Source organism: Moschus berezovskii, chromosome 11 (genome assembly GCF_049115385.1).
Source record: "Moschus berezovskii isolate FMDL1 chromosome 11, NW_MosBer_1.0, whole genome shotgun sequence".
Lineage (NCBI taxonomy): Eukaryota > Metazoa > Chordata > Mammalia > Artiodactyla > Moschidae > Moschus > Moschus berezovskii.
In genome coordinates this window covers 11,099,143-11,125,612 of record NC_142470.1, presented here as the reverse complement: position 1 = coordinate 11,125,612, position 26,470 = coordinate 11,099,143, and the positions used below count along the sequence as shown (strand labels likewise).

Genomic DNA, 26,470 nt, shown 5'->3' with positions numbered 1-26,470 from the left:
AACAAAGAACTATGGGAGCAGGTAAGAGACCAAGTCAGCCTTAGGGCTTAGAAAGGTCCAGAAAGTGACCTCAAGGAAATGATGTGTAAATTAAGACTTGAATAATTACCTGGGTACGGTGACCATTCCGAGCAGAGGGAACAGGAGGCATGTGTTCAGGAGCATAGAGGCACAGTGCTTTCAAGAAACAGAAAGTGTGGCTGATGCACACAGAAGAGGTCATGAGACAAGGTTGGAGAAGAACACAGGAACTTTGAAAAATTACCAACATTCTTGGAGAGTAGAATTTTAGAGTGACAGTCACAGATGAAAATAGATTTCTGGAAAGGAGTGGAAAAGTCCTTAGGATAAATGAGAGGGAAAACTTCAGCTCCATTACTTATCAACTATGTGAACCTGAATAAGTCACTTACCCTCTTTAAATATATGTCATCTGTAAACAGGGGTCAGATTCCCAGATGGCACTAGTGGTGAAGAACCTGCCTGCCAATACAGGAGATTTAAGAGACACGGGTTCGATCCCTGGGTTGGGATGATTCCCTGGAGGAGGGTATGGCAATCCACTCCAGTATTCTTGCCTGGAGAATCCCATGGACTGAGGAGCCTGACTGGCTACAGTCCACAGGTCACAAAGAGTCAGACACAACTGAAGTGACTTAGCACACATGCATGTAAACATGAGATATGATAATAGTATTTACTTCAAAGGGCTACTTGAGGAATAAGAATACATATAAAACATTTCACACAGAGCCTATCACAACAAAATACTAACATCTTGTGTATGTATGTGTGTGTGTGTTTGTACTTGTGTGTATATGTGCAAGTGTGTACTGGTTGATAGGAAGTAAAAAGCAGATTGGAAGTTCAGACTAAGGAAAAGGGTTAACAGTTGAAATCTCTTAAGCTGTAGAATAAAGGTGATTTTTATGTTTGTTATTTATAACTCATCTATGTCTTCGAAGAGTTTAGCAATAAATATGTAATCTTGCAATAATTAATAAAATTTACTTGAATGTCTTTTTTTAAAAAGCACAGATTTCTTTTAGATGCAAGATCTACCTACGTTTGGCTGAAAAGCATATGGAAGAATGCACAGTGGGAAAGGAAGAAAAGACGGACTATTTTTATTAAGAAAGAGTACCCGGAGAAAGCACAGCTGCAGGGTTAGTAGAAAGTAAAGGGCGCCAGGTCCATGGCTTAAGTGGTCACCTTGGAGGGCAGACACATCAGCTTCAAAGAATGAAAATGACAAAGCACATTCCAGCCTGCTTCTGTATTCCTCTCCTACTGAGGCTATATCTCAGTAGGATCTAACTGGACCTTGTGATCTCAAATCTTGAAAGGAGCCTGTCATGGAATAAACACTCAATAAATGGATGCCAAATGAATTCCCTTATGACACAATTAATATTTATAACTTAGGAAGCTCCCTAAAGCAAGCACAGGGTACCTTCAAGCCATCTGTGCCACGAACTACAGTTCCAACACAGGTATAATTTTAGTATCCACCAGATATCACCAAGATTATACCTGCTATAGAATCTCTGGATTTACACTGTAGCCCAACTTCCCTCCTACTCTTCAGACTAACTAAATCTACTGAAAAATACGTGTAATCAGTCAAAATCACACACCCCTTTTTCTTCTCCTCCCAGTACAGTGGGTCCTCCATATCTAAGATATGAAAGACCAACCATACTACACCATTTTCTAGAAGGGATTTGAGCATCCTCAGATTCTAGTGTCCAAGGAGGGTCCTGGAATCAACTCCCTGTGGATACTGAGGGATGACATTAAAGAGTTGAGGCAAAACAGTACAGTAAAAAAGAAATAGATGAAAAAAAAAAAAAAGAAATAGATGGTTTGGGATAGTGTGGAGTTAGAAAACCTGATTTTAATTCCAACTTTTCCATGGTTATGTGTTCTTAGACAAGAGAATCACATCTTAAGCCGTACTTAAGACTTGTACCTACTGCTACTGCTACTGCTAAGTCACTTCAGTCGTGTCCGACTCTGTGTGACCCCATAGACGGAAGCCCACCAGGCTCCCCCGTCCCTGGGATTCTCCAGGCAAGAACACTGGAGTGGGTTGCCATTTCCTTCTCCAATGTGTGAAAGTGAAAAGTGAAGTCGCTCAGTCATGTCCGACCCTTAGCGACCCCACGGACTGCAGCCTACCAGGCTCCTCCATCCATGGGATTTTCTAGGCAAGAGTACTGGAGTGGCTTGCCATTAAAGAGACTAAATATACCTCTCCTAACTTCCCAGGATTGCTGTGAGACCTCAGAGAGAACACAGTGGAAAATGTGCTGCAGACAGCACACAGCAGTGCCGCCCAGTGCATCCTGGGCTTTGATGGCACTACTCCATGGGTTATCCCTACTTTCAGCAGATAAAATTCCCTCACTCCCCAAACTCTCACGTAATTGTTAATCAGAAGTACATATTTGCAAGTTGTCTAGCTGAGGTTATTAACCTGTAACCTGGGTCTGAATGCAGGCACCAGCCTAGACGGTCCATCAGAGCCACACTCTTATGTTTGCATGCTCAGTCGTGTCCGATTCCTTGCAATCCCATAAACTGTAGCTTGCCAGGCTCCTTTGTCCATGGGATTTTCCAGGCAAGAATACTGGAGTAGGTTGCCATTCCCTTCTCCAGGGGGTCTTCCTTACCCAGAGATCAAATTGCATCTTCTGCATTAGCAGGTGGAGTTACCACTGTGCCACGTGGGAAGCCTCGCTTATTTATTTAGATCTTTTAAACTTCCCACAAATATTTTAGCTTTTAATGTACATATTTTATACTTCTTTTGTTAAATTTATTCTTAAGTACTTTATTCTTCTGATGTAATCATGAATGGAATGATTTTCTCACTTTCATTTTTTAGATTGTTGATAGTTACGAAAATACAACAGATTTCAGTATATTGATCTGGTATCCTGTGACCTTGCTAAACTAAATTAACTCTATTTGTTTTGGGGCTTTTTTGTGACTTGTTTAGGATTAAACATAGGGTTATATCATCTATGAACAAAAACAATTTTAACCCTTTCCAATTTAGATGCATTCCTCCCTAACCCTCACCTTACTGCACCAGCTAGAACCTCCAGTGAATGATGAAAAGAAATAGTAAGAGCACACTGCTACCGACCTTATTCCCAATCTTAGGGGAAAGACATTTGTATTTCACCAATTAAGTATTAGTAGCTTTAGGCTCTTCACAGATGTCCCTAGTGAAGTTGTGGAAGCTGCCTTCTACTCCCAGTTTGTTGGGAGATTTTATCATGAATGAGTATTGACTTTTGCCAAATGTTTTTCCTGTGTCTACTCAGATGATCAGGTACGGCTTTTTAACCTTCCCTTTATCAGAATTATTTTATGGCCCAGGATACTCTTAGAAACAGCTCTATTGTACTTGAAAACAATGTATATTCTGCAAGGCATATTCAATAAACATAGCCTATGGTAAGTTGGCTGATTACTTCTCAATTCGTTATAAGCCTGTCGTGGTGGTGGTGGTGGTTGATAGTTTTATTCAGCTTTACAGTTGCTTTTCTGGGGACAAGATTCGTTCACCTTTTCACTCACTCATGCCAGAAATGAATCTTTTCCTATGTTTTCACAAATCTCACAAGTGATAAAATCCTAATCTTGATGAAGCCAAACAGTTAGCTTGAAATCAAGTCTTTTTTCCTGGAATTAGACCCAAGTGCCATAACAAACTGCTCAAATATAACTCAATCCCAAAATACACTTGGGAGGAAAAACTTCCTGAGGAAGACAGAGGAAGAAAGTCACTCTGGAATACCGGAATGGTTTTCAAATACCAAAGGCAACAATACAGAAACTTGAATATCCAAGACTAATCTTCAGTTCCCACTTTCAAAAGCTGTACCTGTGGGAGCCACTAGTACCATCTATGTGTATATACAATCTGAACCAGCCCCAGAGCCAATCATGGCTAAGGCAAGAAAGCCTGGACAGCCTCAGATCTTATCAGCAGGTAGGTACCAAATAGGTGTTATGCAATGAGTTACACTGAGGGCTACAACCAGTCCTGGCCACTGCAATTAAGTCCATCATATTTATACTCCCAGCCAATAAGAGGGTGGTTTGAGAGAATCTTTTCTGCTTGCCAAACTTCAAGCACCACCTAATGCCTGGGTTTTCACTGCAGTTCCCAGATCCCCATCCTCTCTCACCCCAGGGCTACCAAATTCCTAATAAACTATGCCCCTGAATTTGCCCTCTCTCTGCACTGTCCCTCAAATATTAATACCAGACTTAATGGAGAGTTTCTACAATTTCCATGCTACCTGTTTCCTGACTGAAGCTATCATATCAGAAATTTCATCTGCTCTATTAATATTTTCCTTACAATGTACCAGCAATTTCTGCTGAAAAGTCAGTGGCCATAGTCCCAGGTAAACGGATACCTGGACTCCAAGCTGGGTTTAACCTCTTTCCTGAGTATTTAAGATACGAACACAAATGTCAGCCTGTGTTGAGCACAGGTGCTAGAAAAACAAGTCAGGGCAGAGAGGGGCAGCCATTTTTCATCATGGACACAGAAGCAAAGAGTTATCAGTCTGAAGGAGAAGAGAAATGTGGAACAGAAGTACCAGAGAAACAGAAATAAGCCTCCACAGAGATATTCAAAAAGAATCCTGGTCTTGTTCCTTCATGAAATCCAATTGAATGCTTCCTCCTTCGTCTCCAAGAGAAACCCTGTATTTTCCACCAATATCCTCATTTTAAACAAGCTTAAGAAGAGTGTCTTTCTTGCAATTTAACTACTCCAGTCAACACCCCTGGTTTTCCTCCCTTGCTACCAGTCTATATTTCCCAGACACCGACAATTGTTTACACATGTTAAGTGTGTTGCTGCGGCTGCTAAGTCACTTCAATGGTGTCTGACTCTGTGCAACCCCATTGACGGCAGCCCACCAGGCTCCGCCATCCCTGGGATTCTCCAGGCACTTCACCATAATACAGCTCCTTGTGTTCAACTCCTGTTTTTCTCACTCTACCAAGTTTCTTTACAACCCCCTAAGATGAGATCATATTCTCTAAGCTCTAAAGTTTTCTCTGGTTATGATGAAAAGGGCAATGAAAGGCAGTGTGGTCTTAACCTTTCAGTCTTAGCTTCTCATCTGGGAACTACCATCTACTACATAAGGTTGTGATGGAAATTATATAAGGTGAGAATAAAATGCTTAGTACAGAATCTGACAAACAGCAAGCCCCACTAAAGGAGCTCTTTTCTGTAATACCTTGATTGAATTTGTGCATACTGAACAACAGGTAAAAATCACATCACTAATAGTTAGGATCTAAATGGCACCAAGTATATCAAGAAAACTAATCAAGAGTAATTCCTGCTGGGCAGCATTCTTTTCACATGACAGCACTACATCACTAACGTGTGAGCAGCCACATCAACTCCCAATCAACATCTATTTCTTCCAAACTTTCTTCCAGTCCCACTGTACTTTTGAAGCTTTTCAAATTACCCTGCTATCTTTCACCTGCATTTGTAGGATCATTTCCACTAATTTACCAATGGTGCTTATGAGTCTTGTTTTTTTAGTGATATTTTTTTACCCAAGGTATTTCAAAAGAGAAAATAAAGATCAGAAGTTGAAACTAACTGGTCAGACTTAACTAATAAAGCTTAAGAGAATGTGATATATTTTAGGTGAAAGATTAAGAGTCAAAATTATTATGACTATTAGGAAACAGGGATTAAGGCATTTTAAGTTTTTGTCTAATAAAACCTGTTACATAGAGAAAGAGACAGAGAAAGGGATAGAGACAGAGACTAAATTTCACAATTAAGATTATTCTGATGAAAATGATGTTTAAAGCTTAGCTTTTACTGCATCTTAGTTATGTCGAAAAATTCCTGAACAACAGAGATGCTAAATAATGCAGACACCAAAAAAAAAAAAAATCAACAAAAATCCCAGCACAAAATCATTTCATAACGGATTTAACTTCCTTCTCAATTACAAAGGTCTACTCCATCCAACATACAGAAAAACAATTCCTAGAAGAATCAGTTGTTGTTACTCATGTAACAAATAATTCTGTCAATAGTACTGATCACATAAGTAGTAATTCTATCAACAATATTAGAGCTACTATTATAAACACCTGCATATACATAGTGAAGACCCACATAACGGTCAGATTTTGCTTCAAGTCATAGAAGACATACATTTTTTAAAATTTCACAGCTAAGGCCAAGCACTGAGGCCTCTTTCTTGGTAGCCTGTGGCTGTTTTCAACCTTCTTCTCTTCCTTCTCAATCATGTAGGTCCATGATTCTCAAGGTATGAATTTAAAGAATCCTCTTGGTATATTAATCCAACTTTCATCCATCTTATGAGTGACTGACGTTCCATTTACTCCTACTTATGAATAAAGGCTACTAGTAATTTGTTAATGCATTGACTGTCAACAAAATTTGGTGTCTATAAACTAAAAGTAACGAGATTCTTTAACCTTCTAATAATAAGCCTGGATGTCACAAAATGGGTGACAATGTTTCAAAGATCCTACTGCAAACACATAAAATCACTTAGAAATCTTGCAGTTCTCTGAACCCCATTATCACTGTTAAGGGAATGTGGTAGTTTCCAATTACTGTTATTCTAACTTTTCAATCTTCATTACAGTTCATTCAGTATCTTCATTTTCAAATTAGTTTGATACATGTTGTATATGCTAGGTAGCACATCAACTGTATTCTTCCTTTAAAATTTTCTAGTACTATAAGTAGACTTTGACATGTATATGCCATTTCAAATATGAACCATACCTCAACTGCACACTTATCATCTTCCCTCCAAATTTATCTGTATGTAATAGTTCATTGTCAACGAATTATTTTCAACTGGAAAGCAGGAATAGAAAGGTTAGGTAGCTAATGGGGTCCTGCCTAAGTCAGCTGTGTTCATAAGCTAACTAAGTCACTGAGGTCAAAAAAGTTGGCATCATTGCCATTATCAAGCTAGCTACAACAGGTCATATTGCTTTCAGCCTAGCCGTCCTCTCAAATCTCTTCTCAACTACTTCAGGGAGCATCAGAAACTCACTCTACCTATTACCTTTTAATTTTCACAGCCTGATAATTCTACCTACGGGCTTCTTAGAATCTTAAATCCCTTTAAGTGACCTTGTTCTTTCACTACTACCTTAAACAAATCCTTGTCCAGGAAAATTTCTGTTCTCCCAATTTCCATTTTTATAAGGAAAACCCACACCTTCAACTATAACATTCAAAAAAAGTCTTTTCATACCCTAGGAAAGACGTCTTAGACCCAAGGGATGGCAGGGAGCTAATAACACCTCTTTTCTTGCAGTCTCCACAGAAGTAGATTGTCAGCTCTTGCATATAAGAGCACATCCTTCTTACTCTGACTCCCCAAACTCAGATCCCTTTGCATTAATAGTCAGTTCTATCACATTCCTCTTCCTCTCCCAATATTAAAAAAAAGCAACTGTATAGTTATTGAATAAGCTAGATTCTGAAGTTTTAGAGGCAATGGAAGTCAGGCAGCAGAATGGAATCCCATGATACTAATTAAAGAGTTTCCACTCCAGTTAGTTTCTTGGAATGAGCTAAAGGCTCATTCCTTCTCTCAGCTCTTGAGGACTAGTAGTATTACTTTAAAGAAGATCTTGGTTTTCTGTTCCATTTAACTACGAGTTCTACAAGCATTGTTTTCCATTTTTCAGTCTCATTCCTTGCTCTTGGCTCTTCAGTTAGGACCTGTTGCCACCTAGTGGACAAAGTGGGAATAAATGCCAATATATTATGCCAGGTTCTCACCACTGGGCTTCCAGAAGAGACCACTAGGTGGAGACTTCAAATCTGAAGAAGAGTGCCTACACCAAAACCAGTTAGTTGGTTTAAGCTTACACAAAAAACTAGTATGCTGCTGCTGCTAAGTCACTTCAGTCGTGTCCGACTCTGTGTGACCCCATAGACGGAAGCCCACCAGGCTCCCCCGTCCCTGGGATTCTCCAGGCAAGAACACTGGAGTGGGTTGCCATTTCCTTCTCCAATGTGTGAAAGTGAAAAGTGAAGTAAAGTCACTCAGTCGTGTCCGACCCTTAGCGACTCCATGGACTGCAGCCTACCAGGCTCCTCCATCCATGGGATTTTCTAGGCAATAGTACTGGAGTGGCTTGCCATTGCCTTCTCCGAAAAAAAAACTAGTATAAATTCACACAAATAAAAGTGACTGTGTTCAAAATAATGAGTTAAATAAATATTTAAAAATAAGAATACATCATGACCATAAGAGGTTTATCCCAGTACTGCAAGGCTGGCTCAATTTTCAAAAATCAATCAGCATAATTCGACCATATGAATAGTCTAAACATCTAAACAGATGCAGAAGTAGTATTTGAAAAATCTGACACCATTTGTGCTAAAAACCTCTAGAGAACTAGGAATACAAAGGAACTTCCTCAAGCTTATAAAGGGCATCTCAAAAAACATGTAACTTCCAGATTTCAAAACTTACTATAAAGCTACTGTACTCAAAACAATGTGGGATAAAGACAGACACATAGACAAAAGAAACAGAATAGAAAGCCCTGAAAGAAGCTCTCACATATATGATCAATGACTTTCAACAAGGTTGTCAAGACCATTCAATGAGGAAAGTATAATCTTTTCAGCAGTGATGGAAAAAGAGAGTATCTACATGCAAAAGAATGGCTATGACCATTATACCATATTTTACAAAAATTAACTCAAAAAAGATAAAAGACCAAAATGTATAAAACTTTTAGAGGAAAACAAAGGCGAAAAGATTCCTAGCATTGGACTGGGCAATGATTTCTTGGCTATGACACAGACAACAAAGGGAAAAGTAAGTAAACTGTATATCAAAATTTAAATCTTCTGTATATGAAAGGACACAATCAACAGTGCAAAGTCAATCCATAAATTGGAAGAAAAATATCTGCAAATAATATACTTGATAAGGGATAATCCATAATATATAAAGAACTTGTGGAACTAAAAAAACGAAAAAACAAATGCAAATCAAAATCACAATGAGATACTCACACACATAAGGTATGTGTGATACTATTAAAAACTCAGAAAATAAGAGGATGCAGAAAAATTAGAACCCATGGCACTTTACATGGTAGAGCCACTGTGGAAAAAAGCAATATGGTGCTTCCTCAAAAAAGTAAAAATAGAATTGTAATAGGCTATATACGTAAAAGAACTGAAAATACGGACTTGAAGAGCTATTTGTACACTCAATATTCATAGCAGCATTATTCATAATATTCACAATAGCTAGACGGTATAAGCAACCCAAGGATCCATCAACAGATATATGGCTAGACAAATGTGGTATATAATGAACAATGGAAGATCAGTCAGTCTTAAAAAGGAAGGAAATTTTGACATGCTGCTGCTGCTGCTGCTAAGTCACTTCAGTCGTGTCCAACTCTGTGTGACCCCATAGACGGAAGCCCACCAGGCTCCCCCGTCCCTGGGATTCTCCAGGCAAGAACACTGGAGTGGGTTGCCATTTCCTTCTCCAATGTGTGAAAGTGGAAAGTGAAAAGTGAAAGTGAAGTTGCTCAGTCGTGTCCGACCCTTAGTGACCCCACGGACTGCAGCCTACCAGGCTCCTCCATCCATGGGATTTTCTAGGCAATAGTACTGGAGTGGCTTGCCATTGCCTTCTCCGTTGACATGCTACAACATGGATCAACCATGCTGAGTAAAGAACTCAGGCACAAAAGGACAAATACTGTATGACTCCACTTATTTGAGATACCTAGATTAGCCAAATTCACAGAGACAGAAAGTAGAACAGTGGATGCCAGGGTCTGGAGAATGGGGAAATACTGTTAACAGTTACAGGTTCATTTTTGCAAGATAAAAAGAGACTTGTGTATGGATGGTGGTGATGATGGTTGCATAACAGTATGAGTTTAGAAATGACTCTAAACTATACACTTAAAAAACAGTTGACAGAAAACAACAAAATTCTGTAAAGCAATTCTCCTTCAATAAAAAAGAAAAAAATGGTTAAGATAATAAATGTTTTGGTCTGTATGTTTCACCACAATTAAAAAAAAAAAAAAAACACTATAGCTAACATCATATGTGATAGTGAAACACTGAACTCTTTTCCTCGAAGATCAAAAACAAGACAAGAAGGTCATCCTCAACATTTTTATCTACTATTGGACTGCAAATCTTAGCCAATGCTATAAGGTAAGAAAAATAAAAGTCATAAACATCAAAAAAGAAGTAAAACTGCCTTTATTCATAGTCACACACAAAGTCTCAAAGAATTTATTTTTAAAGTTATCAGAAGTAGTAAACAAATTTAACAATGTTGTATGATACAATCTCAATATACAAAAATCAAGTGCACCTCTATACACTAGCAACACACAAATGGAAAATAAAATTTTAAAATATTATTTACTACAGCATTAAAAAAATAATACTCAGGGATAAGTTTAAAGAAAGAGGTAGAAGATCTCAATGCTAATCTTTCAAAACATCACTAAGAAAAAATAAAGTTCTGAATAAGTGGGAAAATATACTGAATTAACAGACTAGAAGATTCAATTCTAAAATGATAAGTCTCTCCCAATTGATAAGATCAATAAAATCCAAAATCTCAGCAGGCTTTGTTTAAAAAAATTTTTTTTTGATAAGCTGATTCTAAAATGTATAAGGAAATTAAAACAAAACCCTAGAATAGCTAAAACAGCTAACTCTGAAATAGGAAGAATGGAGTTGGAGAATTTTTAAGATTTACTATACAACTATAGTATTCAAAATATTGTGGTATTATAAATAGATTACTGAAGAAAATAAGAGTCTACAAGTAGATCATACATAAGCAGATCAAATCATTTTTCAGCAAGCGTATCGAAAACTCAATGGGAAAGTCTTGTCAACAAAAAGTGCTATAACATAAATATTCATATAAAAAGACTCTTGATTCCTATCTTATACCATATCAAAAAAAAAAAAAACCTAACTTGAATAAATTTAAAACCATAAAGTTTCTAGTAGAAAGCAGAATACCACCTTAGAAACCTCAGGTTAGGCCAAGATTTCTTAGGGAGGATACAGAAGGCATTAATTATAAAATAAAAAAATTAATAAACAGAACTTCATAAAAATGTAAAACTTTTACTAATCAAAAATCATGTTTAATAAAGTAAAAGAGAGAGCCACAGACTGGGAGAAAAATTCACACCATATATACTTGATGAAAGACTTGTATCATAATAAAAAATATCCACAACTCCATAACAGGACAAAGAACATGATTTCTTAAATTATCAAAAGATTCTGAACAGACATTTCTAAAAAGCAAACACGAATGGCCAATAAGGGTGTGAAAAAGTGACCAACATAGTCATGAGGGAAATGCACATTAAAAACACACCATTTTTGCTCACTAGAATAATTAAAATTTGTGTGGATCACAATAAACTGTGGAAAATTCTGAAAGAGATGGGAATACCAGACCACCTGACCTGCCTCTTGAGAAACCTGTATGCAGGTCAGTAAGCAACACTCAGAACTGTACATGGAACAACAGACTGGTTCCAAATAGGAAAAGGAGTGCGTCAAGGCGGTATATTGTCACCTTGCTTATTTAACTTATATGCAGAGTACATCATGAGGAACGCTGGGCTGGAAGAAGCACAAGCTGGAATCAAGATTGCTGGGAGAAATATCAATAATCTCAGATATGCAGATGACACTACCCTTATGGCAGAAAGTGAAGAGGAACTCAAAAGCCTCTTGATGAAAGTGAAAGAGGAGAGTGAAAAGGTTGGCTTGAAGCTCAACATGCAGAAAACAAAGATCATGACATCTAGTCCCATCACTTCATGGGAAATAGATGGAAAAACAGTGGAAACAGTGTCAGACTTTATTTTTTTGGGCTCCAAAATCACTGCGGATGCTGATTGCAGCCATGAAATTAAAAGACGCTTACTCCTTGGAAGGAAAGTTATGACCAACCTTGATAATATATTAAAAAGCAGAGACATTACTTTGCCAACAAAGGTCCATCTAGTCAAGGCTATGGTTTTTCCCGTGGTCATGTATGGATGTGAGAGTTGGACTGTGAAGAAAGCTGATCGCCGAAGAATTCATGCTTTTGAACTGTGGTGTTGGAGAAGACTCTTGAGAGTCCCTTGTACCACAAGGAGATCCAACCAGTCCATTCTAAGGGAGATCGATCCTGGGTGTTCATTGGAAGGACTGATTATCTAAAGCTGAAACTGCAATACTTTGGCCACCTCATGCGACGAGTTGACTCACTGGAAAAGACTCTTATGCTGGGAAAGGTTGGGGGCAGGAGGAGAAGGGGACGACCGAGAATGAGATGGCTGGATGGCATCACTGACTCTATGGACATGAGTTTGAGTGAACTCCGGGAGTTAGTGATGGACAGGGAGGCCTGGCGTGCTGTGATTCATGGGGTCGCGGAGAGTCAGACACGACTGAGCGACTGAACTGAAAAGTTTACAAAACCAAACACCTGCAAGGATGTGGAACTAATAGAACTCATACTAATGGAATTGCAAAATGTATACACAGTTTGGAAAACTGACAAGTTCACAAAAAGTTTAACATAAAGCTACCATCAGACCCAACAATTCCTAGATATGTTTAAGAGAAAATAAAAATATATCCACAAAAACCATGTACAAGAATATTCATAGCTGCTTTATTCCTAGTAGCCCAGACCCAGAAAGAGACTAGGTATCAACAGATGAACAGATCAAGTATGATATAGACAATGGAATACTACTCAGCAATAAAAAGAATTAGTAACACCTGCAACAACATGGATGAGTCTAAAACATTGTGCTGAAAAACACTAAACACAAAAAAGCACATGTTGTATAACTCCATGTATAAGACATGTTAGAACAGACAAACTAATTTATCATGACAGAAGTCAGAAGTTACTGCTTCTTGGGGGCAAAATAGTATGATCAACTGAAAAAAGCCTAAGGGAATTTTCTGAAGGGATGGCAGTGTTCTATATCTAGATGAAACATGAATTTCAAGGATATATACATTTGTGAAAACTGTTTGAATCTTACACTTAATATTTCACTGTAAGCAAATCATACCACTATTTTAAAAAGATAAAAAGTACATTGGCTTTGGAATCACACAGGCTTCAGCTTTGCCACTTAACTGCTGTGTGATCTTGGCAAAGTGTTAAACTGTCAGTCTCCTTACCTATAAAATGGGGAGAACAAAAGTTGAGAACAACTTCAGAGTTGAAAGAAAAAGGAGACAAAGTTTTAAAACCATAAGCATATAGTAAATGCTCACTAAATATTAGCCTAAAAAGTTAGAAACTCTCCATCATATATTTCAGCAGTGAAGAAACATGCAAGAACAGCTGGAGCAATTCACTTGTATTATCTGATTTACTTTTTTAAAAACGCAACCCCTAACAGGGATTACTACTGTTTTATGGATGAAGAAACTGATGCTCACAGGTTGCCTATGATCACCTAGCAAGGACTGGCAAAGTCAAGATTCAAACTCTCATATTTTTTCCACTACACCATGTCCATTAGGGTCACTTGTAGCAACATGATCCTGTAACCGCCAGGGCAGCACAATTCATGAGAAGCTTACTTAAGGCTCCCTACATTCTTGACAGCAAGATAAAAAGTAGGCCAATTCTGATGCCATGATTAGTGAATGAAAGCAAGGCTGAAAGCAGAAGCCTGAAAATGCTGCTGTAAGCTTTTACCCTGTTCCTAAGCTTCAAGATAGTTCCTGATACTTGAGGACACTGATCCTTATTCCTTAAAGCAATTTCAAGATAACAGAATTCTCAATGTAAAATCTGTGATCTAAACGGGAAACTGTAGCCTGGGTGGCTCAATTTGGCAGAATAGCCTTAGAAACTTGACAGCTGAAATGAAAGCCAGCAGATTTTTAAAAAATCTCATTTCTTAACATAAGAACCTCATTTAAAAAAAATAAAAATTTAGGTCAATTCCCTGGTGATACAATGCTTAGGACTCCACATTTTCACTGCCGAGGGCAGGGTTTGGTTCTCGGACTGGAAACTAAGATCCTATAAAATATGGTGCAGCCAATAAATAAACTTTAAAAAATTAAAACACAGAAATAGTGAATACTACTGTGATACCATTTGCCCAAAGACATCACTGTTAACAGTTCAGTCTATCTTCTTCCAGACTAAAATTTAACTTCTCCTTAACGATTCTACAGTACTTCACTACATGGATAACTACAATCCATGTAACGAGTCCCCTATTAAATTTCTGAGCTATTAGTTTTGTTTTGTTTTTTTTGCTATTATAAATGCTGAAAAGAATATCAGTGACTATACATTTTGCACACCTGTCATTTCTTATAGGATAAATACTCAGATGTGTTAACTGCTAAATCTGCAAATTTGAATTTAAACAGTTTAAGTTTTAAACTGCTAAATCTGCGAGAATAAACCCAAACATTTTTAGTGTTGACAGATATATTATACTCAAAGACTTCTTTCTCATTTTCCCACATCTTCATCTGCACTGACAATTATTTTTTAATGTAGGAATAAACTCAAATGCTTACAGAAGACTAGAAGGAAACATAAGCACATCAAAGAGGAGGCAGGTTTGTGACAAACCTGAGCACATGCTCATTTAAAGAGGCAGCCACTACTCTATTCAAGTCAACAGATCCCATGTTGAAACCTAGGCCTACAGTTGAACCATCCAATTTATCAAAAAGGCCAGAAATCCAAATTTTCAAAAAAATTTTGCAGGCTTTAAATGTTGACAACTAATATGTTTTTATTTAAACATCCAATTAGTCAGACAAAACAGATCTACAAGCCATATTACATTTAGCTCATGGAATTTCATTCTACGGTGAAAAAGATATAACATTTTCACTTTGAATCTTATTATTCATGCAGTTTGTCCTTCCCTATGGTTACCAACAGAGGGTATACCTATTAAAATTTAATTCTGGTTCATACTGTCAGCACCTTTTAAAGAAAGATGCTTCTTTTCTTCTTCCAGATTCACATCTACAATACTGGACCAAAAAAAAAACCAAAGAAATGTAACTTCAGGTACAGAAGCTAAGAGTCATCTTAACTGATCTCTGTGCCTAGAAAAGACTTATGAGGACTAATTTGGGATTCAATTGCTATACTCTCCTCAACATACTTAGAGAACCACAAGATTTTTAGAGAAAATACCAATTTGTAAAACTCTGTATAACTCTGAAAAAGGAGGATTTAATAATCCAAGGTTTGCCTTCACTACCTAACACATTTGCCTAATACAAAAAATTTTCTCTTTGGTGAGACATCAAAAAAGAAAGAGAAGAATTCCCCCACATCCCCTTTGTTATCATATACTGAATTTAAACAATCATCTTCCACTTTTTTTTTAATTATAACAACAAAAGGTTTATAGATATCTTTCTCTGCTCTCAAAATATTACTGCAATACTGCTCCCACAGAAATAATTTCAGCAACCTAATTTCAGAGTTTCTTCTCATTCTTTCTTAGTCATCTATTACAAATCTCCAGACCCAGATTTTCAAGCATTCCCTGAACCCACCAAAGATAATAGCAGAAATCCATGACTCTTCAAGGACCCAAAAACAGCCTTTGAATGCAACTATCTTTTCATCAACTGTAAACAAGTCCTCAACTGTTGGCTCCATAGGGAGTCCCTACCAAGTCAGTATAAACTCTGAAATAAGGGCAAAGGTCAAGGGGATGAGAGCTCAGCCTAAACTCTGGATCTCATCCCACCCCCATCCTGTTCAAAAGAATCCTTATCAGAAAGAAACTCCCCAGCAAAAGGCCACTTTCAGGAGACGTGATCTTGCAGTGACCTAGCAGATTCAGCTGAAGCTTTGGAAGCAAGGCTCTTGGAACTGTTATGAATGTGAAATACCAATATCACAACCAGAATGTTCTGAAAGAAAGGTGACACAAAGAGGGAAACCAAGGGAGATTTGTGAACTTATCTTCGTTTGTTTCAGGAAAGAACCTGTTTGATAATAAATAGTGCAAATAATCCTGAACTACAGAAGAAATCTCTTTGGGAACCTATTCCATAGAAAATTACTTTACTTTACATCCAAAATAATTCTAATAGATGCAAAAGAGCCCAAATGACACTTAGAAAATAGTCTTTATTCTGGACACAAAAGGCCCCATTATACGTTATAAATCATTATACTGCCTTAAACTCTTCCATTAGCATCTGAGACTTGTCACAGTCAAGAGAGCCAGAAACAGGATAGAAGATTCATTAAAACAGCAGCTCTGAAGTCCCAGATATTTCTCCACTGTGTACTTTGGAGTGAGTCATTTAACCTCTCCAGGCGTCAGCACTCTGGTCTGTAAGATAGGAATAGTAAGTATCTTTTCAATAGGTTTCATGAGTGCTTAATGAAAAATGCACATGATGCATTCAGCGTGTAACAAATATTAGCCATTATTACTATTATCATTATTTTTATTATTAGGGAGTAAAAGCCACATATCATGTTTTGTGTCTGTCATTCCTGATTAAATCAGAGTCCCTTGAGGGCAGGAACTGAGTCCTAGCTTGGCACACACATTAAAGAGAAAAAGAGAAGTGGGAAGGGAAAGAAACAATGGGGTAGGTATTACAAAGTCAAACTTAAATTTAGGTAATTTTAAATGCTATAACCAACCCTCCTCACTCACACTGGACCTGTTCAGCGTACCTAGTACATAAGGAACACCCAATAAATGTTAATTTTCTTTGATCTCTAACACCCAGCCTTAAGTTCATTATCTGTAGACCACACTTGGGCTTATATGAACTGTTTTCTGAGATCAAAAATTGTAACATACAATTTGGCAGCTAGGAATAGACCAATAGGACATAACATAGAATGCTGGAATTTTGGAATGAACCTATTCCAAAATTGGGTATTCTAGCTGAGATGTACATTTCTCTCTTATAGCCTGAAGAATCCACAAAAAGGCTCCTTGGGATCCCAAAACACTTGAGAGATGAGCGTGAAGCCAGAGCAAACTAGTAGTGTTAAGTTGCCTCACTCTGAAGCTGTGTTCCTCCCACATCACTCATGAATCTCTGCCTGGTGGGAATCTATCTGTATGGCAAGAGAGTGCAAACATTAACTCTGAAGTCTCTTCTAAAATGCTAATTTATCCAGGTGTTTAATCAGTAATGGGGGGATATGTATGTGTGTGTTTATTAAAGTTTGTGTCAGGAAGAATCCCAACTATGCAGTCCTTTTAAAATGGTAATGGTAGATTTTTAATGATACAAATTTCTTCCTCAACATGCTCTCTATAAGACCTTGCTACTGACCAAAGAGCAAGTGCACAATCTGAGTATTTATTTTGAATAAACAGAGGGTTAACTTCTTCAGTTTCCTAAGACGTTAAATAAATGGGCTGGCAGATGGTCATTTGGGTTACCTGCTGCTGTTGGAGGAAAGGGTCCAAACACCCTAACAGTCAACCAGATGGTAAAGAATAGCCTTGGCCAGCAATACATAAGCTCTGCTCCTTGGAGGAAACTACTTACTTGAAGCAGTAACTTACACCTGCTAACATCCGGAATGATTTATCTTTGTGTCATTAAGAAACACAGGCTAGTTTAACTGAATAAAGTGGTTACAACAGCCAATAATACAGAGAGACTGAGACTTTCAACATTATGCTACACAGAAAAACATCTACTCGAAAGCCATTGACTGTGGATCACAACGAACTGTAGAAACACTTAAAGAGATGGGAATACCAGACCACCGTACCTGTCTCCTGAGAAGTCTGTATGTCGGTCAAGAACCAACAGTTAGAACCAGACATGGAACAATGGACTGGTTCAAAACTGGGAAAAGAGTAAGACAAGGTTATATATTGTCACTCTGTTCATTTAACTTCTATGCAGAGGACACCATGTGAAATGCTGGGCTGGATGAAATCACAGGCTGAAATCAAAACTACAGAGAGAAATATCAACAACCTCGGATATGCAGATGATACCACTCTAATGGCAGAAAACGAAGAGGAACTAAAGAGCCTTTGATGAGGCTGAAAGAGGAGAGTGAAAAGCTGGCTTGAAACTCAACACTCAAAAAACTGAGATCATGGCATCCAATCCCATCACTTCACAGCAAATAGAAGGGGAAAAACAGAAGCGGTGTAAGATTTTATTTTCTTGGGCTCCAAAAACACTGCCAATGGTGACTGCAGCCATGAAACTGAAAGACATGTTCTCCTTGGAAGGAAAGCTATGACAAACCGAGACAGCATATTAAAAAGCAGAGACATCACTTTGCTGACAAAGGTCCGTACAGTCAAAGCTATGATTTTTCCAGCAGCCATGTACAGACGTGAGAGTTGGACCATAAAGACTGAGCACTGAAGAACTGATGCTTTTGAACTATAATTCTGGAGAAGACTCTTAAGAGTCCCTTGAGCTGCAAGATCAAAGAAGTCAATCCTAAAGGAAATCAACCCTGAATATTCCTATCTGAAGCTGAAGCTCCAATACTGTGGCCACCTGATGCAAAGAGTGAATTCACTGGAAAAGATCCTGATGCTGGGAAAGACTGAAGACAAAAGGAAAAGAGGGTGACAGAGGAGGAGATGGTCAGATAGCATCACTGACTCATGGACATGAATTTGAGCAAACTCCAGGAGACAGTAAAGAACAGGGGAGTCTGGTATGCTACAGTCCATTGGGTCACAGAGAGTCGGACACAACTTAGAAACTGAACAACAGAAACAATAGTGTTTATCATTTACCAAGAGTTGTTCCAAATGCATGTTATTATTTCACTTAATCTTCCCAACAGCCTTGTCAAGTAGAAATACTTTTTCATTGTCCCCATACAATAGAAGGGAGTACTGAGGCACAGAAAGATTAAATAACTTAGCTAAGATTATAGAACTCAAGCAATCTTGAGCCAGAGTCCATGCTCTTAATTCGGAAGAGTTCTGGCTTATATTAAATAAAAAGCTAAAGGGCTCACTTAAAATGCAGACAAAAAATTTATATAAAACTATGTTCATTGTGGATTACTTATAATGAAGAAAAAACTGGAAACAACCTAAATGTACAACAGTAGGAAAATGGTTAAATAAACTACAGTGAAGCTATTCACTTACAATGAAATATTATCCTGCCATTAAAAAGATGTATGAAAAATTTTTCATGACTTGGAACAATGTTCCCCATGTAATGCTGAGTGGGGGAGCAATAAACAGTAGACAAAACTGTATATATGATTTCTAACCACATAAAAAGTTCAGACATAAACTGGAAGGACATATTCTCAAATAAGATATAATGGTTATTTCCAGGTGGTAGAATTAGGGGTGTCTGTATTTTTCTTTTAGTGTTTTCTACAATGAACATGCATTATCCTATCAACAGTTTAAATAAAGGCAATTTCTGTCTTTTAATCAAGCTACAAGAAAATCCTCAAGCAGATGGTATAAACAGCTAAAAAGCTACTAATCTGTCTAAACTTCAAGTTGTTACTTTCCTTGGGATAATACCCTTTAAACACCAAACAACCACAGTCAGCACATACCAAAACAAATGCTCAACTTCAACTACAGAAACTGAATTAAAATATCAGTATTTTCAATTTTGGTCAATACCCATTCTCCAATTATTTATAGGATTATAAGAAGAGGAACGGATTTAACTATTCAGAGGCCAAAAATCCAGGAATAGACTTGCTAAAATGTAATAACGGACAAAAGTCTGACTAGGGAAGAAGAACAGCTGTTGCTAATCCAACTATTTACCCTTTGACCCTCTATCTGGCCAATAACTGAACAGTATCAATTGTTTTCCTGTATTATGTGCTGTTTACAATCCCTGAGAGGCATGAAAGGAATTAATAATTTAGCCTAGAAAGCTGACAGCCTTTATTGGGGAGCCCCTTGTCTGTGGGAAAGAAATCAGAGCAAGTAGCTGTCCTGAAGTCATAGGTCCCTTTACTGTTCCTGTTTTATAGCCTAATTGGCCCCCAAACATAAATCAATTATTTCTCCTGTTTTAAGCAACAATGACCTCTATTCTCTAACTTCCCTTCTATCAAGTCAGTCGTTGTTCTCTTGAGTTTTACAACTACACAGTAAACACGATGGCTAAGAAAAAAAACTCGGGGAGCAGGGCAGACTGGGGTTATTTGGAAACAGAAGCAGAGAAAGGTTATGCTGTTTTGAACTTCTCTTGACCTTTGACTGCCCTTGTCCCTAGCTTATGCTAATAGGCAGGGTACAGAGATGCTTCTTGTAGAAATGAACTTAGCCTGAACCTGTGCCGTAACATTGGACTCCAGGAAGCCCAGGAGTCATCGGAAGGCGGCCAGAGTGTGACCAGCTGCCCATATTCTAACCATGGCTACCCATCTGCTCTACCACTGAAAAGGACGGGGGGGGGGGGCATATGAATTGGACAAAATTGGTTTTCCTCATCCAGTTCCAATACATACCACATGTCCCAAACTTGCTGTCTACAACCACGGACAAGCAAAATGGGAAATCAGCAACAATAGTATTTCTTGGTTCAAAATAAGCAAGAATGAGCAGGTCTTCCCGATCAGGAATTTGAGGAGTAAGGGAGACATTGGAGCCTCTAAATTCCAAAGATTCATCACAAAGAAAACCCTACTGTCCTCCATCTAATGCGCAAAAGTCATGAGGTATTAACATAGGAGACTTTATCCTTCCCAATCAGAAGCCATAGAATTTGTAATATCAACAACCATAACCAACTTAATACACGTGTATAGTCCATTTCAGTCTTGAGGTTTCCTATTATTCGGTAGGGCTGAGCATGCTCATTTGAACCCCAAGACTGATTCAGACAGGATGATAAACTTCTGTTTCTGCCTACTCATTATTATAATGTCAGATCTTTATGTATTTCAAAGAGACAGACCAAAAACACTAGTATCTTCACAAAAATAACATGGGGACTACTGAAAATATTGGCCACATAAGTACAATTTTTAAAAGAAAAATGATTTTTTTTAGGTAACTCTCATTCCATACTGACATATATTAATACAATTATGATTCAGTATCTGTTCATTCTCATGGAAAGGAGAGATCTATAAAGCACAATATCTAGACAGGGATTCTAGGCAGAAATGTTAAATGAGTTAGAATTACTTGGGCCAGCAGGAATAAAAATCCAAAAATAATCTTCCTAAGAATATCAAGAACCTTTCCTAGAAGATGGGCATGAATATTTTTAACTGCTAATAAATGAAGAATAAATTTGGGTCCCATATACTTAAAAAAGTGTATTTTTAAATAATTTCAGATTAGGAAAGGTTTTCTGATAGATTGTTAACAAATGAGAGTGGGATTTAGATTTATTTATTTCTGTATCCCTGGAGCCTAGAACTGGGCCTGGGCAGAAAACATTCAATATTAAATTGAGTTCTCAATTATCTGGCTTGTTTTATGTGTAGTTCTATCTGAAAGATCACAAGACATGTCAGTATCCTTCCTAGTGTTAAAAAATTCTTTTAAGTGGGGCTTCCCTGGTGGTCCAGTGGCTGGGAGTCTGCCTGCCAATGCAGGGGACACAGGTTCACTCTCTGGTCCAGGAAGATCCCACGTGCCACAGAGCAACTAAGACCAGTGCCCCAGCTGCTAAGCCTTAGGGTTACAACTACTGAGGCCTGCATACCTAGAGCCTACAACAAAAGAAGCCACTGCAATGAGAAGCCCATTTATTCCAACTAGAGAGTAGCCCATTTGCTGCAATTAGAGAAAGCCCATGCGCCACAAGGAAGACCCAGAGCAGCCAAAAACGACAAATTCTAAAAAGTGCTTCCAAGAAAGGCCCATGATTCAAGAATTTACCTTTTCCTCCTCCTAAATGACAGCTCAGAGAAGGCAATGGCAAGCCACTCCAGTACTCTTGCCTAGAAAATCCCATGGACGGAGGAGCCTGATAGGCTGCAGTCCATGGGGTTGCACAGAGTCGGACACGACTGAAGTGACTTAGCAGCAGCAAATGACAGCTATTCGTAAAAGAAAGACAAAGTGAAAACAGTGCGTTCCCTCATAGGTACTGGGATGTGAGGTAGGAAGGTGGGGTAAACCGAACCTATAATATCCTACAAAGCCGATTCAGAACTTTATGACTTCTAGAAAGAAAAACCTATTTCCTTAATGTTTGATAATCATTATGAGGCTTACTTTTGTTTTGCAATTAGTAACTATTGGCTGAACAAACATGAATTTTATACTATTAAGGTGTGTGAGGAAAATATGAGAAGGTCCACAGCTGTTAGTCAGGATAGTGACAAGGTGAACTTTATCGCTTACCTCAACAACAGAATGATAACAAATAACCAGCCCCATAACCCTAAAAAATACAAAAACTAGAAAAAATAACTCTATATCATTTCATATTCCAATCTAAAGTATCATCTGACCTTTTAGTATTATGGCAAAATAATATGTGTATACACTGAATATTCCCATGTCCATATCCCAGAATGGTGTTTGTGACATTATGAGAGCACTATAAACACAGATGAAAAGCATCATTTAATTAAGATTTTGAAATGGTCATTCTTATACCTTAAACTTAAGAATGTAGATGAAGATGCTTAGAAATTACACTGTGGTATGAAGGTTATCATCTATAAATATCTAAACCTTTACCTAATCCTTCTTTGAAAGAAATGTCAAAATTAGTCAATACTTTTAAAACGTGGTTGTAGGTATATGCTTGTATGTGTACATAAATGAAAGCACAATTTTTGTCAGTGTTAGCTTCATGGGATGATGGAAAACAAAACTAGCATTAAATAGAAATTTTCAGCAAAAAATTTTCTATTAAATGGCTTGAGTCTAGACCACCAAAAAGTATTAGGAGAAGAAAAATATAAGTAGAAAAGAGAATGTCCTCTCCATAATCATAAAGTGAAATAAAATCTGTGAATAGGCCTATAAATGACACCTTAAGTTATACATTTAAAAGTACACACACTTATACTTTTCTTACCCATTAACACTGAGGAACATTTAGAACTTACTAGTGCTTGAGTCGAGCTCTGCCAATTCGTCCTGACAAAAGCCTGAAGAGAAAAAAATAGGAAAGATTATAATTCATGAATTACTCCAAGGTACCTCCAAATATGAAAAGTATCATACAATGAAAAAAAAAAAATCTAGACTCATAAGTCAAATCTGGATTTGAATCCTGGCTCTATAACATTTAGCTACTGTAGATCCTTCTTTGAGCCTCCATTTCATCATTTTTATATTAAAAAAATGGAGATGGTAACAGCACTTCTCATGGAGCAGTAATGAGGATTAAGTGAGATAATGATATAAAATGCTTATTTAGCACAGTCTCTGGCACAGAGGAGTTCAATAAACAACAGTATAAGTAACTATGAGTAAGCATGCCAAAGGTAGTTATAATAAAACATGTGCAATATGTATACATATGTAATACATATGTTGAAAATGAAAGTCGCTCCGTCATGTCCAACTCTTTGCAACCTCATGGACTATACAATCCATGGAATTCTCCAAGCCAGAATACTGTGGGTAGCCTCTCTCTTCTCCAGGGGATCATCCCAACCCAGGGATCAAACCCAGGTCTCCTGCACTACAGGCAGATTCTTTACCAACTGAGCCACCAGGGAAGCCCAAGAATACGGGAGTAGGTAGCCTATCCCTTCTCTAGGAGATCTTCCTGACCCAGGAATTGAACTGGGGTCTCCTGCATTGCAGGTGGATTCTTTACCAGCTGAGCTACCATATTTCATAGTAAATTTACAACGCATTTAATATTTGTCACGTTCTACTTATAAGTGCTATCAATTATTTTCCAAAAGAAAGCAAAATATATGAACTTATAAAACATCAAACAGGGCAATTTTACTTAAAATTTTCATAACTGCCGAAGAATTTTACCTATACACACAAATAGAAGCAATTCTTCCATTAATGAGTATGCTATTCAGGTTGGAATAAACAGCCCTCAAAGCACATTTCAGGCCCCAAAACTCAAAGCTACATCTTTTGGTGTACAACTATCACACTGAAGAGAAAAATCAAGCACAGTGAGTGGCAAATAGACAACAGGGGTTCTATACACAGTTGATCAAAGTTCTGTTTTCCTGGAATGACTGCTTACTCTCTCCAGTTTGCTTTTGACCCATCCTCAGTTTAAATATTTCCTCAGAAAAGCTTTTTCTTGCCTCCTTTACCCTCATCTCATACAAAAGGTCAAGTTCAGTTCAGTCGTTTAGTTGTGTCCGACTCTCTGCGACTCCATGAACCACAGCACGCCAGGCCTCCCTGTCTATCACCAACTCCCGGAGTTCACTCAAACTCATGTCCATCGAGTCGGTGATGCCATCCAGCCATCTCATTCTCTGCCGTCCCCGTCTCCTCCCACCCCCAATCCCTCCTAGCATCAGACTCTTTTCCAGTGAGTCAACTCGTCACATGAGGTGGCCAAAGTACTGCAGTTTCAGCTTTAGCATAAATCCTTCCAATGAACATCCAGGATTGATCTCTTTTAGAATGGACTGGTTGGATCTCCTTGCAGTCCAAGGGACTCTCAAGAGTCTTCTCCAGCACCACAGTTCAAAAGCATCAATTCTTCGGCACTCAGCTTTCTTCACAGTCCAACTCTCACATCCATACATGACCACGGGAAAAACCATAGCCTTGACTAGGCGGACCTTTGTTGGCAAAGTAATGTCTCTGCTTTTTAATATGCTATCTAGGCTGGTCATAACTTTCCTTCCAAGGAGCAAGCCTCTTTTAATTTCATGGCTGCAATCAGCATCCAAAGTGATTTTGGAGCCCAAAAAAATAAAGTCTGACACTGTTTCCACTGTTTCCCCATCTATTTCCCATGAAGTGATGGGATCAGATGCCATGATCTTCGTTTTCTGAATGTTGAGCTTCAAGCCAACCTTTTCACTCTCCTCAAAAGGCCTTTGAGTTCCTCTTCACTTTCTGCCATAAGGGTGGTGTCATCTGCATATCTGAGTTTATTGATATTTCTCCCGGCAATCTTGATTTCAGCTTGTGCTCCCTATAATAACTATCCACAATGCTTTGTGCACTCATCAACAAGGAATTACTTGTTCAATGTCTGATGCCACTATGAGGCTGTTCCACTAATAATGTTCCACCATCCCAGGGGAAGGAACCTGGCCTGTCTTGTTCACAGCTGTATCCCCATTACCTCTCACAAGCCTAGTACAAAGCAGCTGTTCAATAAATATCAACTGTAGTATCTCAATGGTAAACTCAAAAATAATGGTACAAAACTAGGACTAGATGGTTACAAGAGTATTTTGTGTCATCAAAGTCAGGCAACCAGAAGCCAAAAGAGCAACTGGGAGTCATGTGGAGAAGGATTCAAATAGCAGACTGTTTAAACACCACTTTCAAAGTCCTTGCAATCCTAAACATTCACCAAACAAACCACATTCCTTGTCTTCCTGCGCTTCCTTCTCCTTCACTTGGTAAAGAACTACTCATCATCCTTCAATGAAACATGGAAAACAGGAGACGCTTCTCCTGTGCTCACAACTTAAATAAGTGCCTCCTTCACAAGACAGTGAGTTCTTCAGGCGCAGTGACAGTGCCTCATCCATCCACAGGGCTGTTTCTACGCCTACGACACCTGCCGCTGATACAATATGTAAGGTGTTCAAATGCAGGAGGAACAAAACAGAAAACACTACCCTATCTCTAGATCAAGGGAACAAAGTCACAGGATCTGAAAATCTAAGTCTGGCCTTTAAAGTGTGTGGAATGTCTGAGTGAGGAAATCTGATCTGGAAAACCAGTTTGGAAGGTGCTAAAGTGACTGATATACCTAAAAAGGATCACCTTAGAGTGACTTTAAATCCTCTCTATATAAATGTCTGAGGATCAGAAAAGCTGTAGAGATGCCAGGCAATAAGGAAATCACCCATCATTACACACGGGTCCAATACTGAACATTCTTCCAGAAATGAAACTGAGAATAAGCATACACTTAACATAAACTGACTCAAAAATAGGACAAAAACATGGGAAGGCAGAATAGTATAATGGGAATGCTATAGTTCAAAAGCCACTTTTGGTTTAGTCATATGACGTAGGCAAATAACTACTTATATTCTGGACCTCAGATTCTGGACATTAAGTGAAAGAACTATACTGAGTTTCAAGAAAAGACAAAGTCTAACAACATTTTCTGAAAACAAATCTGGAACTCAAAATAGCTAGATGAAACACAAATAAAGAGGGAGTGACTAAAAAAACAAAGACAGTACTAAGAAAAACAGTTAAAGTGGGTGTCTATTGCTTCTACCTGCCTAGCAATCACTCCCCCTTCTGTTAATGGCATTCTGATTTTCCTTTA

The 26,470-nt window shown here is 38.1% G+C and overlaps 1 protein-coding gene and 1 long non-coding RNA gene across 3 annotated transcripts in view; one reads left to right on the top strand and one right to left on the bottom strand.

Annotated features, from left to right (window-relative positions):
- Positions 1-1,825, top strand: part of LOC129539350 (uncharacterized) — a 46,531-nt gene extending 44,706 nt beyond the window's left edge. Inside the window, exon 3 of the long non-coding RNA XR_008682440.2 lies at positions 1,034-1,825. This is a non-coding gene — a long non-coding RNA (uncharacterized LOC129539350). The remainder of the gene's footprint in view (positions 1-1,033) is intronic.
- NR6A1 (nuclear receptor subfamily 6 group A member 1) overlaps positions 1-26,470 on the bottom strand; it is a 232,995-nt gene that overhangs the window by 172,420 nt on the left and 34,105 nt on the right. For both annotated transcript variants that reach the window (XM_055399847.2, XM_055399848.2), the window contains exon 2: positions 23,124-23,165. In XM_055399847.2, the coding sequence (XP_055255822.1) occupies positions 23,124-23,165 (42 nt within the window). The remainder of the gene's footprint in view (positions 1-23,123; positions 23,166-26,470) is intronic.